Consider the following 15,612-nt stretch of genomic DNA (forward strand, 5'->3'; position numbering starts at 1 on the left):
GCACCGTAGTGCTCCGACTTCATTAATCCTGCTGACTTGTACCTAAGTGACCTAGAAGGATCCCGGTGCCGATATGCTGAGTGTGTGGTCGAGTGAAAATGTGGAATGGAAAAGCCTGGTTGTTTATAATAAACAGAAAGTACACGCTCTTTTGCTCCAGTATCCAGTTATGGGATGTCAGCAGATGCTATACAGTATGGGAAGTGAATGCCTCTTTGATGCGATGGTTCACCATATAATTAGAAGTGATATTAAAATACTGAGATAAATATTATCAGGTAAAAAAATATTTTCCCACCAAATATATTACAAAAAAATAAATGCCCAATGAAACAGGGAAAACAAGTCATATAACAATTCAGTTTATTTTATTTATTTTCCAGACAGACACATCAATTTCTGGACCACAGTAGAGGATGGAAACCTTTCACAGACATTTTTTGTCAATATTATTATTTGAAAATACAAATATAAAATTAGACTTTCCACATTTGATATGTGAGAGACCCCCATCCATTAATATTATTATCATTATTATTATTATTTTTTTTAGTACATTTTACAACAGGGCTTAAGCAAGCCATATGATAACCTGAAAGATGCTTTCAGATGTCAGTCAAGTCTGTCTGTCTCTCGCCATAAAAAGTCGGTTAACATAAAAAAAGGGGCAAGTGTTAGGAATGGGCAGACAGCAGTGAAGAGAGCTCTGTGCTCTGCCTGCAGAAACCTCACACTGCCGTCCATGCAGTCTGAAGAGCTTCCAGGCTCCCCTCTAGGCCATGCGGTCTGCTCCAAACTCGACAACACGCCAGGGGTGAACTCTCGTATTGGTGAACGTAAGCTAATAATGACTATATGTAGCTGTGTGAGGAATATTCTGTATACAGCTGAGGTCTCCAGTCTAATATTGTTCAGACAAGATGAATGAGTGAAAACTGCAAATATATATTCATCTATCCGAATATATATTGCAACTGCATGTATATATTTAGCAATGAGCATGGGTGAGATGGCGATGGTTTGGACTGAAAAGGAAATTCACCCTAAAACACGACAGTACATTTGTGCTATTTCTGTCACCTTGGAGAGTTCAGTCTAGATTTGTGAACATGAACGCATCTTTGTCATATATCCTGAAACAAGAGATCCAACACTAGAAATGGTGGTGTTATAGTGAGAGTCACTTTGTGGACTGGGAGACTAACTTTGTGGTCACTGTGACGGTATCCAGTATCTCTCATGAGATAAGGGCACATTGTCTGGTTTAAAACCATTAGCACCACTATGAATAAGCCTCTTTTGGGTATAAATGCTCAAGAACGTTCAATGAGCCTTCAAAGTCAGTCTAATTAATTGGAAATGGAGCAGAGCCTGAACCAGTCTTCGTCTGATGTCCCAGCTTTAGGCAGACAGCTGTTCTTATCCATAGAACAGATTTGAATCCAAGACGACAGAAATCTCATAAGTGTGTGTGGTTTCAGGGTTGGGCTTTCCCACAGCGGATGGGATAAATTGTTTGGCCATTGCCTAGCACTTGCCTCAAGATTCAAGTTTAAATGGATACGGTAGTACACTACAAATGTCAACACCTTCCAGGTTGACTTTTTTTCTTTTTTGATAATTTTTTTTTTCTTAAACCAAGACCCCTTCCCTCTCCCCAAATGGATACGCTAGTCAACTAAGATGTGTAACATTCATCAGCTGTAAACTGCTGTCAGTTTGAGATAAAATGAAATTACAGCAACAGAGCCATGCTACCTTAAAGTCCAAGCTACAGGATCACAAAACGATACACGAGTCCATTTTTATATTGTGTGAGGGGAAAATGAGCGATTTCATTATAGTCTTTTAGCCACCAGGCGCTGCAAAAGTGAGAAAAACAAAATCATATATTTCATACTTGTTGCACTGTTATTTGTTTTTCAGATGAAATGGCAGCATAATTGGAATCAACTACAGCTCCTAATGAGCTTCTTGTATCGGTTTGTAGGTGGTTTGAGTTATACTTTATTTGATAAAATATTCAGATGAAAAAAGGGACATGCTACAAATGAACAGGAGGAACACTTTCTTTTATCTTTACACAAAAGTTGGTGCATTTAAAGACTCCTATTATAATTGTTGTTTTTCTACTGTTGAGCTATTTTCTGACACTAAAATGTGCAAATGAGGCAAACATAAGCATTAATATTTGGAGCATGTTATTTTTTGTTTTACAATAAAGTATTTTTAGCTTTCCTTAGTTTTTCAAATACTAAACTTTTCCTGTATTGTCCAATGTGATTGATTACTTTTATCATTTTACAATAAAGTTTAATATTATTTGACTTGCATTACATGTGGACATTGTCTTTTCTTAAAAATAATACAATGTTGTGTATACATGCTGGATTCATTGGAATATTGTGTCTAACAAAGCTGCCATTACTGTACATACTGTATGTAATTTGACAGTCTATACTGGATGAGAAAAATTTAATAGACACTAATGTTATTGATTTAACAATATTCAATTTTAAGACCCCATGAGGTGAAATAAATGAAATAACTGTTATAGAACCTAAATTATGTTTAATTGAGATTATACTCAAAAAACATAACTGTGTGCCCAGCTTGAGGCTTTATAATAGGCTTTTTTTTTTTTTTTTTTTTTTGCTTGAACACAGCTGCGTGTGTAATTCTAACAGGTCTGAATTCTGGACATCCTTTGACATGGTATTTTGAGGGAACTTTGAGCTTTTAATTTAAGTTTTGATCTAATCTTTTCTGCTCTTATTTAGGTTAGCAATGAATCACAGCGTTAGGGGGCTGGTCCAACGTCAGGACATGAGTTTGATCTTTTCTATTAATCAGCCCTGATACACACCAGCAGCTGCTTATAATCCTTTGGAGCCAGAGGTCTTCGCAGGAGGGCTTTTTCATTTTTACAGTCTCTTATACGCCTCTATAATGTTAATATGTGTGAACAACATTGATTACGGATTTAAAACAAAAACTAGTTCCCGGAATCTAAGATTAAAATTATTAGACTAACTGATGAAGTTTTGAGAGAAACAAGAGATCAAAAACAGTATTATTTAAAAATACCTATGCCAGTGGCATCTGGGATATTTCCAAAGTGTACAAACATTAAAAGATATAGCACTGTGACTGATGTTACGACTAGTGTGGTAATCATTGGTATGTTTCTTAAAATATGAACTATTTTTTTTTTACATGAAATCGTTGTCCATGACTATAGCTTGTGTCCCTCTTAAAAAAAGAATCAAATAATAACAGTTTTGCATATCTAGCGTTAGCATTTAAGGTAGTATGGCACACCCCTTTTAAAACATTCAAGGGTGGGGATCCAAATAATGCCTTGTGTACAATTCCATCTTACGGCAACGGCTTCTCTTTTGTTCATCCATGAGAGCTTTGGTTAGCTGAAACCATGTGAGAGTGGCAAAAACCAAACCAAAAAATAAAACATACAGGGAATAAATTACAATGAACCTCTATCAAAATAATTGTCTGCAAATATCAGAATGACATGAGATCATTGAGAGAAAGGTCTATCTTGACTGGTCCTAAATCCACTATTCACTACAAGTATTATATTAATGAGTGCTATATAACATCTACTTTGTAATTACAGGAGATAGAAAAAGAGCGCGAGAGGGAGAGGGGTAAATATGAGAGAAAGGAGAGGTAGAGCAAGGGAGAACAACAAAGACCACTACACTGGTATCAAAGACAGCACTCTGTTTACAAGTTAACTGTGATTTCTTTACACACTAATGAAATACATGAATGATCAACAAAAGAAGGAGGATCTCTGAGGATGGGGGATGGAAAGAGAGAAAGCAATGGATGCACAGTACATTTTAATAGTATATTACAATTATTAATATATAAACCACAAAGTATCAATAAAACTCTGATTAAACTTGAAATCAGCAAAGAAGCATCTTTCTTTTTTTTTCTCTTTTTTTATAGTTTTGTATTTCTTATTTTCTTTTACATTTGAACATTACAAGGTTTTTTTTTTCTCTTTAAATTATTACTTGCTCACACCTCCATATCATTTACTTTAGAAGTATCCAGCATATTTCTTTACCTGGTTGTTTTGAAATAAAAGAAATGAGACAAAAAGTGGGTAAAATGAAAACAACAGATACACCTGCAGCAGGTAAAGTACTTCAGAAAACACACCATTCATTCCATTAATGACTTTAAAAACCCGACTGGAGCATATTATTATTAAATGTTTGTCATGAGTTAAATCATTACCACACACACGTGTAAAACCTGGTGCAGCGACAGAGAGTGAATATTTCAGTGTCATATTTTAACCCTGTATAAATATCTTTAGATGAGACATAGCTCTAATATATAAAGAGATCCAAGTGTACACATATCAGTTACTACTTCCCAAGCTGTTAACTCACCTCAAAACTCTGAAGCGTTTGTCTAGTCGAGAATACATTAACCCAAAAATCCTTCATACTATCCTAAAGCACAGGGCCGTTTTTATTTTTTTTAAAAGCCGACATATACATGTGCAAATAGGAAAATGGCCTGTACTTTACTACTCACAGTGCATTTATGATTCCTCGCTTTATTACCTTTCAGTGTTTTCATTTATTTTGCCACTAGAATAAATTAAACCTGCCAATAGAACTCACAAAGGCTGAGGTATGGTATCAAAATGTTTACTTTTCCTAATTCATTCATAAAAGAACGGATTCAGAGAACAAGCATTACATAAAGGCTCTAGCACAGAGCCCAGATAATTGTGTTCCAAAAAAACGAATCAGGAACAAGCAGGATGAAACAAACAATAACATACAACTAACAAGTTCCTCTCAGGAGTATAAAAGTGTCAGGATGCACAGAGCACTGTAAAATGCCTGGTTCAAGTTCTAATCTCCACATCTAAGTACAGTGTGCTTTGGATTACATCTTCTTTTTGTTTCTCTCTCTCTCTCTCTCTCTTTGAAATGATACTGATATCTTAACAGTTAGACAAAAGATACCAATCAGGCTCTTTTTTTTTATTTCTTAAAACTGTATTGAACTAACTCACCGTTTGTAAATTTGCTGGTATGACACTTGTAAAATTATTCAGCTTCAGTATTTACAGAGCAAGTGTGTTCTGTTTGTCTCTGGGGTCATTTATACTGTCTTCCAGCAGAAAAAGTATAATAATAACTGTTTACAGCTTTTTCTTCTATTCACACGCTATAACATGATCTTTTGACACACCATCACAAAAATATGCTATTCTCTCACTGAGTTGGTTATATGCAGTGACTGGAATAATATGTACAGCTACATTTCTTTTTCTCAAGTTTGAATTCACAATGTAGTTATATGAAATTTGTTATACCATATATATTTATTTCTAAACAACAAAAACAACACTTATAAAAAAGGACCATAAAAATATTGGAGTCCTCTTTGTATTGCCCAAAAATAGGTAATTATGGCTAACAATGAGACATCACAAGAAAGAAAACAGCTACTAAGATTTATTACTTAGATACCCTCTTTAAATTTTTCTTAAAATTTTTTTTTTTCTTCTCCGAATCTCTCCACGCTGAGCTTCTTTTATTTTTGTGGAAAGACTGATTGGAACATCCAATCATTTCTCCTTTACACCACAAAGATGAAGACATGACTTGCAGATATTCTTGGCTATGACCCCCGCACTTCAAACAAAATCCATTTACACAAATATATACTATAAGATCAAATCAAATGACACAAAATTAAGATTAAAACTAAAATGACTCTCTAAAAACGAATCAAAACAAAAGCTAACAGAGGAAGGAAATTGGTGAATGAAATCGACGTGAAACATCATACCAAACCAGGTTGTAAAGTTATAGGAGGTTTGGATTATAGTACAGCAGTTGTTATTTTTCTGAGATGACTAACGTTTTTCTTTTCTTCTTCATATGGTTCCGACTTTCGTTCTTTTTGCCTGGGTGACACTGTAGTGCTTGAAGTTGGATAGCATCACCTGCACACAAAGCCAATTAGAAACTTCGTCCTGTCTTTCCTGGGCCACCAGTTATACTCTGCTGGGTGATAAAGAAAAACAAAAAAGGATGGCAACAGCATTAGAAACCATTCATTTCATTTGCATAAATCCTGACCGTAAATATTGTACTCACAGTGACATTTAATGACAGACATTTCTGGTTATTAATCATTAATAAGACTTCCAAATTATTATTTTGGATGCCTACTGAGGCACAATAGTGTTAACAAATGTGACCGCAATTATCATTAATAGCAGCAGGTCAAAACTTGCTGGTCCATGTATGTCACATTTTAAAAAGTGAATACTTCTTTAGTTACACCACTTGTTAACTTAGCAATCATGTTCACACTACTGTCGAGTCTTGTAATAGTTGTAATGCTTAGCTGGGTTAATAGCTTAGCGGAAAAAACGCCATTAAACTATCATTTAAACCCATGTGTGCACAATGAGTTCAACACACGAACACACATCACATCTACAAAAACGAGCTGCAAGCAGACGAAAAGCTCGAGACATTTTGAATGTACTACTGCACGTACAGTATGAGAAGCAATGTTATAGCAATAAAGATGAGTTACAGTGACAATATAAACATGATGAAACTGAAATATTTGGTTCCTAATAGACATTTACTGCTTGGTTAATATTTAATGATTCAAGGCCAGTGACTTGTTAGTAAAAAGTTTTGGATTTTATTTAAGTCCTAGCGGTGGAGAAGTGTGAGTCTGTCCTCAGAAAATAACGTATAAGACTTCTTTTTTTTGGATGGAAACATTTCAAAATGTTAAAAATAAAAAAAAAGACTGGTACTGGTAGTATGTGTGTGTGTGTGTGACTGAGGTATACACATTTCCCACAGTGAATCACACCAACAAGCTGATCATAATTCCATTGGTTTAAATCAATGATAATCTTTTCTCCCGTCATCATACAGACCACATCGCCAACAGAGGCCTCCTGATTTATGAAGACGTAAACCTTCGTCACACTCACCCTTTACTACCAGCTCTGTCATCTTGAGGGAGGCGGATAAACAAAGAATGATGTGAAGATCAACATGTATTAGATGAACATGTATTAGAGAGAGACTGATAGAAATGCACAGTAAATAAAATGCAATACCTCTGATGAGATGGCAACCGGCCACCTGTTCAATGGTATCCATTTGTAAAAGCTGTCGCAATCAACGGGCCCTAAAAGTGTACAGTTAGTGCTGTTGTCAGTATGCATTTCATGGAAAGAAAAAGTGAGTATCATATCATGAATGTGAACGTTTTGATTCAGTTTGATCATGTTCAGTAGCAGAGCACGAGACTTTTGCCATATATATATATATATTATACAAGTGCATTGCATATTCTTGTAAAAGAGAAACAGTGCACGCTGCAAAATGACTAAAACAAGGACTCATTTTAAAAGATGTTAAAAAGAGTTAGAAATACTTTATGAAGTTGATAAATCATTCAAGATACAGTAACTTAATTTTATGTTCAATGCCAACGTAGTTCTCAGGTTATAATAAGCTCAGTGACAAATAGTGTAAACAAAAATATGTGGAGGAGACAATAAAACACACACAATCCCCATCCATGCTAACATACACAGTTTATCTAATCTCAAAGCATGCAGAGAATAGGATCACAAAAGCCCCTCAGTGAGATCAGTGTGTTTTTGTGTATTGAATAATTATTATTATTATTATTATTATTATTATGTAGCTCATGTTGCTGCTGACAGGTCTGCAGAAATCCTCGGATTGAAAAGAGAAGCACTTTTAACAGCAATTATCTGTCTTTATCACCTCAATCACCTAATTACACTCTAATTGTCTTGCATAAAAAACAGTTAAGTTCATTACTGCTTCTTTACAGTGGCTGTTTTGATATTGGCTAAAGGGATTAATAAAATCACTGCAGCATAAGACTGAGCAACAAATCAGTGACTCTGAAGTCATCCATGAGGACCTGACTTATGATGATCTTACATGTATTCAGTTCAACAGCATCCTCGGTAAAAATAATGAATTATAAAGCACATTTTAGTTCTGAATCATTTCCCATTTTAATGTTCTGAATAAAGAGATCATCTCGCCGAGAGCAGAGAGCCGCAGGGCTGCTGCATCACCTCTCTGCTTTATTGCACTCTGTTTGATTCACTGGGTAATTCTCAAGTGGTGATTTAGTACGTGGTATCATAGGCACAATTTGACATTCTGTGAGGAAATCACAAAACCTGGCCTGTATTATATGGGTAAAAGACAGTATATTCTACACCGATCTGTTCTATAAATCTGCCTTTTTAGGTAAATATGATGAAAAGACAAACATTTCTGGTCAGATATGATGGTATTTGTTGCATTCAAAGACTTTTACATTCTCTAACTCAGTATGGTTACAAACTGTTGCAATAATGGAAACAAATCACCTCATTTCCATCTGTAAACTATCTGCTGGTAAATCGGCTTTGAAAATGAGCTGGCCTGGTCTTTCATAACAAATATTTTGCTTCCTACACTGAGACCAACAGATTATCGCAGATAGCCAGTGGACCTAAAACAATTAATAAGAGAGGCTTTGCTTAGAAAGCAAAAGCCAATAAAACGCATTTCTCTGCTTAGCTCTGTCTTTGTTTGGATATAATAAATCAATTACACATATTTACTCATATTAGAATGAGCCATTTCATCTTCTCATGAGCTATTTTGCACATTTGCTCGCTGTGACACTATCCCACACTCAGCAACATTGCTGCTGTGTAAGTTTCACATTCATTTCATCCTTGCTAAGCTGTTAAACTTAGTCCTACTGATTCTATGTAACGCACAAACTGATAACTCTCACGTGTTATTTCTCAAAAAAAAGAGATGAAACCACAATGTGTGATTCCAAAACACAAAGTAAGTCACAATTTACCATAAAATTCCATAACGAGACAGAATAATAAACATGTCTTTAACTCAACTTAAAAAAGAAATACAATAATAATTTAAAGAAATACCACAAACGACTCAAATTACTCTTAATCTTTCTCGTACTTTCTCTTGGAAATTGGAAATTCAAAATAATGAGGTGAACTATATTTATATTTTGGAAAGAATGTCTTCACCCTGTAGTCTTGCAGTGTTTGCTTGCAGTACTAATGGGCTTGTTGTTATTCCACCTCACTTAAGCCATGCATTAATTAGCTTCTTTAAGAAAAGCAGGTGCTATTTTCATAACCTATACTGTGTCACTCAGTTCAGTCATGTAAAACAGTACAAACATGCCCCAACAAGCCTGGCAGTGAGTCGAAGAACATAGCCCCGCTGCACCTTGCTAGAGGCCATACAATTCCAATGCTAACATTTTGGATTAATTATTCAGTGAGGTCCAGGGTAGACCAACACACAAGCACAATAAACAAATCACTGATTGAGTCTTTTTTTGGGGAGTGTGAACCTTGTCCCTTTCGTTGACAACAAGGTCTGGACATAAGAACAAATCTCTGAGCTACTACCTAAATAACACTATTTTAATTTGACTGGATTTAGATGCTAATATTTGAGAATTCTGGGTTATACAGCATGCAGTCTTTGCCTGTTCTTAGCTAAGTTAGCAATACTATAACATTCATAACATAACTAGATCATGTTGCAATTATGAATCACTAATGATTTACATACTTGAACCATTTTAAGTGGCTGCGCACACAGTTATTAAAGTAAGTATACAAAATAAGATTGGAATTTGGTCTATGACTGCCATTGACCTCAAAACTGAGATGGATGAAATATATAAAAAAAATGTCTTCATAGGAGAAGTGATTATTCTTAAACACTGTACATTAATACTTAATAATATTCTCATCACTGCATACATTATAATGTGTTATAAACCACTTATTAAATGTTTATATACTGCTTATACATGCTAAATAAGATAGCTTTATTATCTCAGCTTGGTTTAAGTTAAATTATTGGCTTTTAGATGATCTCTCCAATACTTGGGGTTATAATAAAAGAGCAAATTATATTCCCAAATTTCTATTAAGCACCACTATCTTGCCAGGCTATGTCTTCATTGTCACTGGGGCCTTCCAAGCATGTTTGTAATGGCTTCTTTTTAAATACAGTGAAAGCAAAAGGCAGGATTTGCTGAACATAAACTAAACTGACCCACAGGACAAGACAGACATCTCAGTATATTCACATAGTCAGGCTGAGAACACCTTTTTGTTACTGCCACCTCTACTAGCCCTGCTAGTCGTACACTTATGAGTTGACACGGCAATTGGCAGCTTACTGATCGGCAAGAGGAAAAGTGCAACAGCACCTGGCTGAGCTGCTACACCTGGACAAGGACACTGGGAGTAACAAAATCCTGCTTGGAAGCATTGTCCTAGTGACGGAGCAAACTCAAGCCCTGGGACAGATGGGTTTCTAAAAATAAAGGAAATTTGTTCTGGGAAGGTGACACAGAGGCTGGAGCGAGGTGATTTGTGCAACAGCTAAGGGGAATAAACATTTGCATTTGACACAGATAACTTTGAGAGCTAAGACAGGGTTTACCCTGATGTACAAAATGCTTATGGGACCTCTGAACTCAATGACAGTAGAAACCTCTGTGCAATGAAATAATCCAAACTCTTAGACTCTCCTGAATGGTTGCTTTGATTTAGGATATTTTGATCTAGTCAGTGGAGGAGTATAAAGTCCTATAATAAGTAAGCTCTACTCCTTACCATAAAAAGTCTAGTGTTACGGAGCATCACAATCATATGCAGCGTGCATTGGCTTAGTGTCTGATTTTAGTGGTGGTATTCTGACACAGAAGAGACAAATGCAGTCAAGGTACAGTCAGATATGACAGGCAGTCTACATCTGAGTACTCACTGTGATGCTGGGGCCAAACCCAGAGCCAGGCTGAGGGCTAGCAGCACTGATGTAGTTGCCCACAGCTGAATCCTGGCTGCTAGGTCCGTACAGGTCAGCAACAGGCCCTGGACTGTTAGCACCAGGGAAACCTCCGGGCCTTGATGGGTTGGCGCCTGCATACAAACACAGCAGGGAGCAGAGCAGCTCAGAAACACCCAACGACCATCAGTACAATTCGTACTTGCTGTGACTCAAAAGGAAACATTTAAATCAAAAGAACACATTACTGGATTCATGTTTGTCTCCAAGGACTTGCTTATAGTTCATATCACAGATATGTACTGCTTATAGAACTATTGGATTTCAACCGACAAAATGGTGTAGGATTCAGGTTTAACATGATTTCAAACCAGAGCCAAAATTTAAGGGTGAATCCAGTATTATATTCAGAATATATTCTACATGCTGTGTGTATTATGCATAGGAGTAACATTCACTTTGTCTAATCATGCACAACACAAAACAAGCACACTGCTAGTAATATTTCCACCATGCTAATAAACTAGTAAGGTTGCAGTGTCAATGTTGCCATGCATAATGTGAAGGAGTACTTGTAAAAAAAACATCATTAGCTGTTGAGTAAGAAGAGTAACACAGGATTATTATATTACGGATTTTAGATTGCGCTTTTTGAACCCAGACATTTGATGCTACTTTATGCTTTCCTATATGACCTATGATTCATAGATACCGCCAAGCACCTATTAAAAATATTCTCCATAATTTCAGCTGTGTGCTTCAGCTTTTCAGTCTGCTGGTGTAACTTCAGGCATAAAGCAAAAGAGGTAGCGAGACATAAGGAGGCATAAGGGGGAAATATAAAAGCTTGACCCGACTTCATGTGCAGGACCAAACTCAGGGGGGATAAAAAAGAAATACTGTACATGACTTACCACCTTTGCCCTATGAGTAAGAGCAACTCAGACTAATAAATTGTCTCCAGATGCCTACTAAAGGCGCATAACAGTGTCAATGCAGGAAAAAGAAACAGTCTGGGAGAAAAAAAAATGCAGTGATCTCTTAACAGCAATCTCCAGTGCTGTCAGCTTCACATAACCCTCCGTCTCACCCTCAAAGACAGACTGTGAAAAAAAAAAACTGTATTAAAAAGAAAAATCTTCCGACCATAGAAATATGCTCGATCTGGTGTATACATGAGCTCATGAGCCCTATGATGCCTGAGAGGAAGTCTTTGTAGAACAAGTGAAGAAGTATACAGTGTAACTGCAGGATATTCAATGTGTTGACGCACACAGTATACAAACTGTAACATTGTCACCATGTTTAACATATCACTGCTCCATCTATCTAAGCTATATTACACGTTAGGTTCATTAGAAGCACCTGAAAACATAGCCTAGATATCTGTGTAAAGCACATTATAAATATGAAGCCATCTCACAAAACACACATCTAGTGGAGTTGACACTGCTGTTTAACTGAAAGGACTTTAAACAGCGAGCAGCTTGTGCTCTTATCTTGGCTGCCAGCAGTAGGCTGGCTTATTATACAATTAAGGTTTTTTTCAGTTGAAATGGCAATCCTCATTTCCTACGACTGGTGCTTTTTATTAGGAGTGTGGCTCACCCCCGCCACTAAAAAGTTATGTATAAAGGCTTTAGGCCGCCCTACACGTTATTGTAGGCCCAGTTAATTTTATACAATATATGTAGTAGGAGGTCCCTGCTCCGTCTCTCTTTCAGTTAAGGGGTCCTTGGCTTAAAAAATGTTGAAGACCCCTGGACTAGAGTGTTACTATTCATTTAGATATGTTTTATATAGAGAATGATAGTGCTAAGTCTTTCCTATGCTTCAATTTTATGGTACTTGTGGCTGAAAAGACTGGAGATAAAAATCATTTGATGCTAGGAGTGACGTCTGTGTGTGAAGTACTTAAAGAAAAATGGGAGGCCCTGAATGAATAAATGGCTAACTATACAGAACACTGTGTGCTGCTTTGCCTGTGTCTTCCAAGTTATATTTGCTTCTTTCTAACTCACTTAAACGTAGTACTGAGGTACAGATGTAGGCACTGTGTACAAGAAAAGCATTTATCAATGAGATTTGCCTTCAAACAGCATATATCCTATTCTCCCTTTTAGGCTAGCAATCTGTGTGGTGCAATCTTCACCTGTGGACTGAGCACTTTGTAAGGAGCAAGGCTGCACAGTAATGACATGAATGATGATGAATGAAATATGGGTAATCTATGACCTATGGCTGGTAATCATCATCATAAGGCACCTAATGTATACAAAAAATTCTCCTTATCTACTTACAAACACAATTCCAAATAAACAGTACCATTGTGTTTCCATTTACTATAATGTGCTCTCTCATTTTCATATCATTAGGGTCAAGGTTGGCTACAAATATAAAGTCTATTTCACAGACAACAAGCACATAAATTAGGTTGCCTCACTCAGGATTTGAACGTGTCCTCTCAGGTGAAAAAAAGTTGTGCTTTACCAACCAAAAAAACTCCAAAAAAACACACACCAACAGAGTCCAACAGAGTGACTTACAGCAGCTGTGGCTAAAAAAAACTGAGGTGATTTCTACCCTTTCTACTCTTATTTCAACGATAATGTACAATAAATTAGCATGCTACAACCAGGCCTCAACATCAACAGAGATACTGGCATTGGTGTGTGTATCTTAGTGATGTAAAGTAGTAGTAGTAATCCTCCCCCTGCCATGCAGCTGTGTATGCATTAAATCACTTCACACTGCTTAACAGATCTATACGTATGAAAGCGTATGGTGGACTGTGTCTGTAGTGCTATCTCACTTGCACAAGTGTTGTGACAATGATACCAAAACAGCAGGCCTACAAGAAACCCTTCAGAAAATCACATCTGCTGAGTTGTTTCTATACCCGTCTGTGGTTTTTGCCATTTGCTGTGCTAAAGTTCATACTTCCGACATTCTGTAGGAAATGCCAACATCTGCCTGGGGCAGCTGGCCAACCCTTTAACCATTAAAGGGAAAGTTGGCCCCTCACTTACACACTCACTTTGTTGGTCCAAAAAGGATGAGAGGACAGTCTTTTCAATATGTTTTGCTATTGTATTGAAGTTGAGCTAGAGACACAATAGTGAAGGCACAAGCCTGAAGGCTATGGCAGGATTCATGTCCAGCAGGGGCATGTGAGTCTCCAGAGACAGGGATCCTAACTGCTGTGTGTAGGTCAACACTGTCACCTACACCGGGGCACATCTCCCACATCATATAAAAGGCACTCCACTAAACTACACCTCATTTACTTACAACCACTTTGGATGAAATAAACATTGGTGGTACGTCATGTCAGTGCAAACATGATCATTAGCATAAAATTATCAGAATAAAAACAATAGATACAAATATTGTATTATTCAAAACGTTATTTCTAAAGACTTCTGTCTGCTCTCAAAGTATGGATTTATAATAATTTTTATGCATTGCATGCAGGTATTGAAATGTCAATATGCAGTATATTTTACTTTTAAAAGCTACAATTACATAAGGTAGATGAGAGAACAACAGGAAAAAAACACAATGAAAATGTGCTTGTGTTGTAATGGCTGTATTATTCAAAAATGTTGTCTTTTAAGTGTCTAACATCGCACCGCATTTCTACTGATTTCCTAGTCAGATTTTCACACACTAATAACATGAGCAATCATTCTTACACTTAAACTACTTAAAGGGAACACTTAACTTGTTCCTTTGCTGTTCAAAATTCACAGAAACTTGAGCTCTGTTAGAGAGGCCAGTGTACTCTCCGACATCATCAGTAGTTATTTTGTTCACATGCAAATGAAGGATTACATTCTGTATGTGTCTGCCCCTTATGTGCAAGCAGGGGCTGGAACATAACTTCACAAATAAACAATAAATCTACATTAAAAATTAAAAAAGGGAGGAAGAACATGCAATGCTATTTTGTCAGCAAGACGTGTTTTTATAGTTTTTTTTAAGGGAGGGATTTGTTTGGTTTCTTTAACAAAAGTAAGAGAAAATGTATATATATATAAAAAAAAGATTAGATCATCTGCATGGAATAATGTCATGAATCAAACTGAAAAGTCCAAAAAGTGGATGAGATAGATGCGCATATACAAACCTGGGTTCTTAAATTGATCCGGGCTGTGTAGGTGCTGGAGGGGGGAGTTGCAGGCGGAGGTGGCATGCTCACTGTGCAGCATCTGAGCCGCTTGGGGCCCCAGGGAGCCATAGTCAGCAAAGGAGCAGGGCCCCCCCCTCTGGTCACTGGGCGTAGAGTAAAACCCATAATCGGGGAGGCCTGGGAGATACAGTATAGGGTGGGGAGGGGGAGGGGAGGGGACTCCATCATTGTGGAAAACAACTTTTTCAATGTCAAAGTCAATGTCCAGATTGTCAAGCATAGCTTGGTGTTGTGTTACACCATTTTTTAGAATACATCCTTGAGTTTTGTCTGCTTTAATTGCCCCCCCTCCCCTCCCTCCCCAACAGCTCCTACAATGTGGCCAGGCCCCCTTGGCATATGGTCCGTGTTTTATACGCTCAGCTGTATCATATACATTAGCTGTACAATTATGGATACATACTGTCTCTCCCTGAGGATGCAATTAAAACCTTACTCTAAAACTTTGACTTGATTCAAATGGACCAATAACAATAAATACAAAATAAACATTAAGGC

The 15,612-nt window shown here is 36.9% G+C and overlaps 1 protein-coding gene across 14 annotated transcripts in view; it reads right to left on the reverse strand.

The window, feature by feature from the left end:
• Window positions 1-346: 346 nt before the first annotated feature.
• LOC120544362 (RNA-binding protein Musashi homolog 2) overlaps window positions 347-15,612 on the reverse strand; it is a 249,051-nt gene continuing 233,785 nt past the window's right edge. For 3 of the 14 annotated variants that reach the window (XM_039778023.1, XM_039778029.1, XM_039778027.1), the window contains 3 exons: window positions 15,052-15,231; window positions 10,902-11,056; window positions 347-6,068 (listed from right to left, as the gene is read on the reverse strand). In XM_039778023.1, the coding sequence (XP_039633957.1) occupies window positions 6,024-6,068; window positions 10,902-11,056; window positions 15,052-15,231 (380 nt within the window). In that variant the 3' untranslated portion in view covers window positions 347-6,023. Of the gene's footprint in view, window positions 6,069-7,024; window positions 7,047-7,153; window positions 7,225-10,901; window positions 11,057-15,051; window positions 15,232-15,612 lie in introns of all 14 variants that reach the window. The other 11 variants (XM_039778035.1, XM_039778033.1, XM_039778031.1 and 8 more) reach the window with 7 other exon arrangements.

The sequence above is a fragment of the Perca fluviatilis genome, chromosome 16 (assembly GCF_010015445.1).
Source record: "Perca fluviatilis chromosome 16, GENO_Pfluv_1.0, whole genome shotgun sequence".
NCBI classification, from domain to species: Eukaryota; Metazoa; Chordata; class Actinopteri; order Perciformes; family Percidae; genus Perca; species Perca fluviatilis.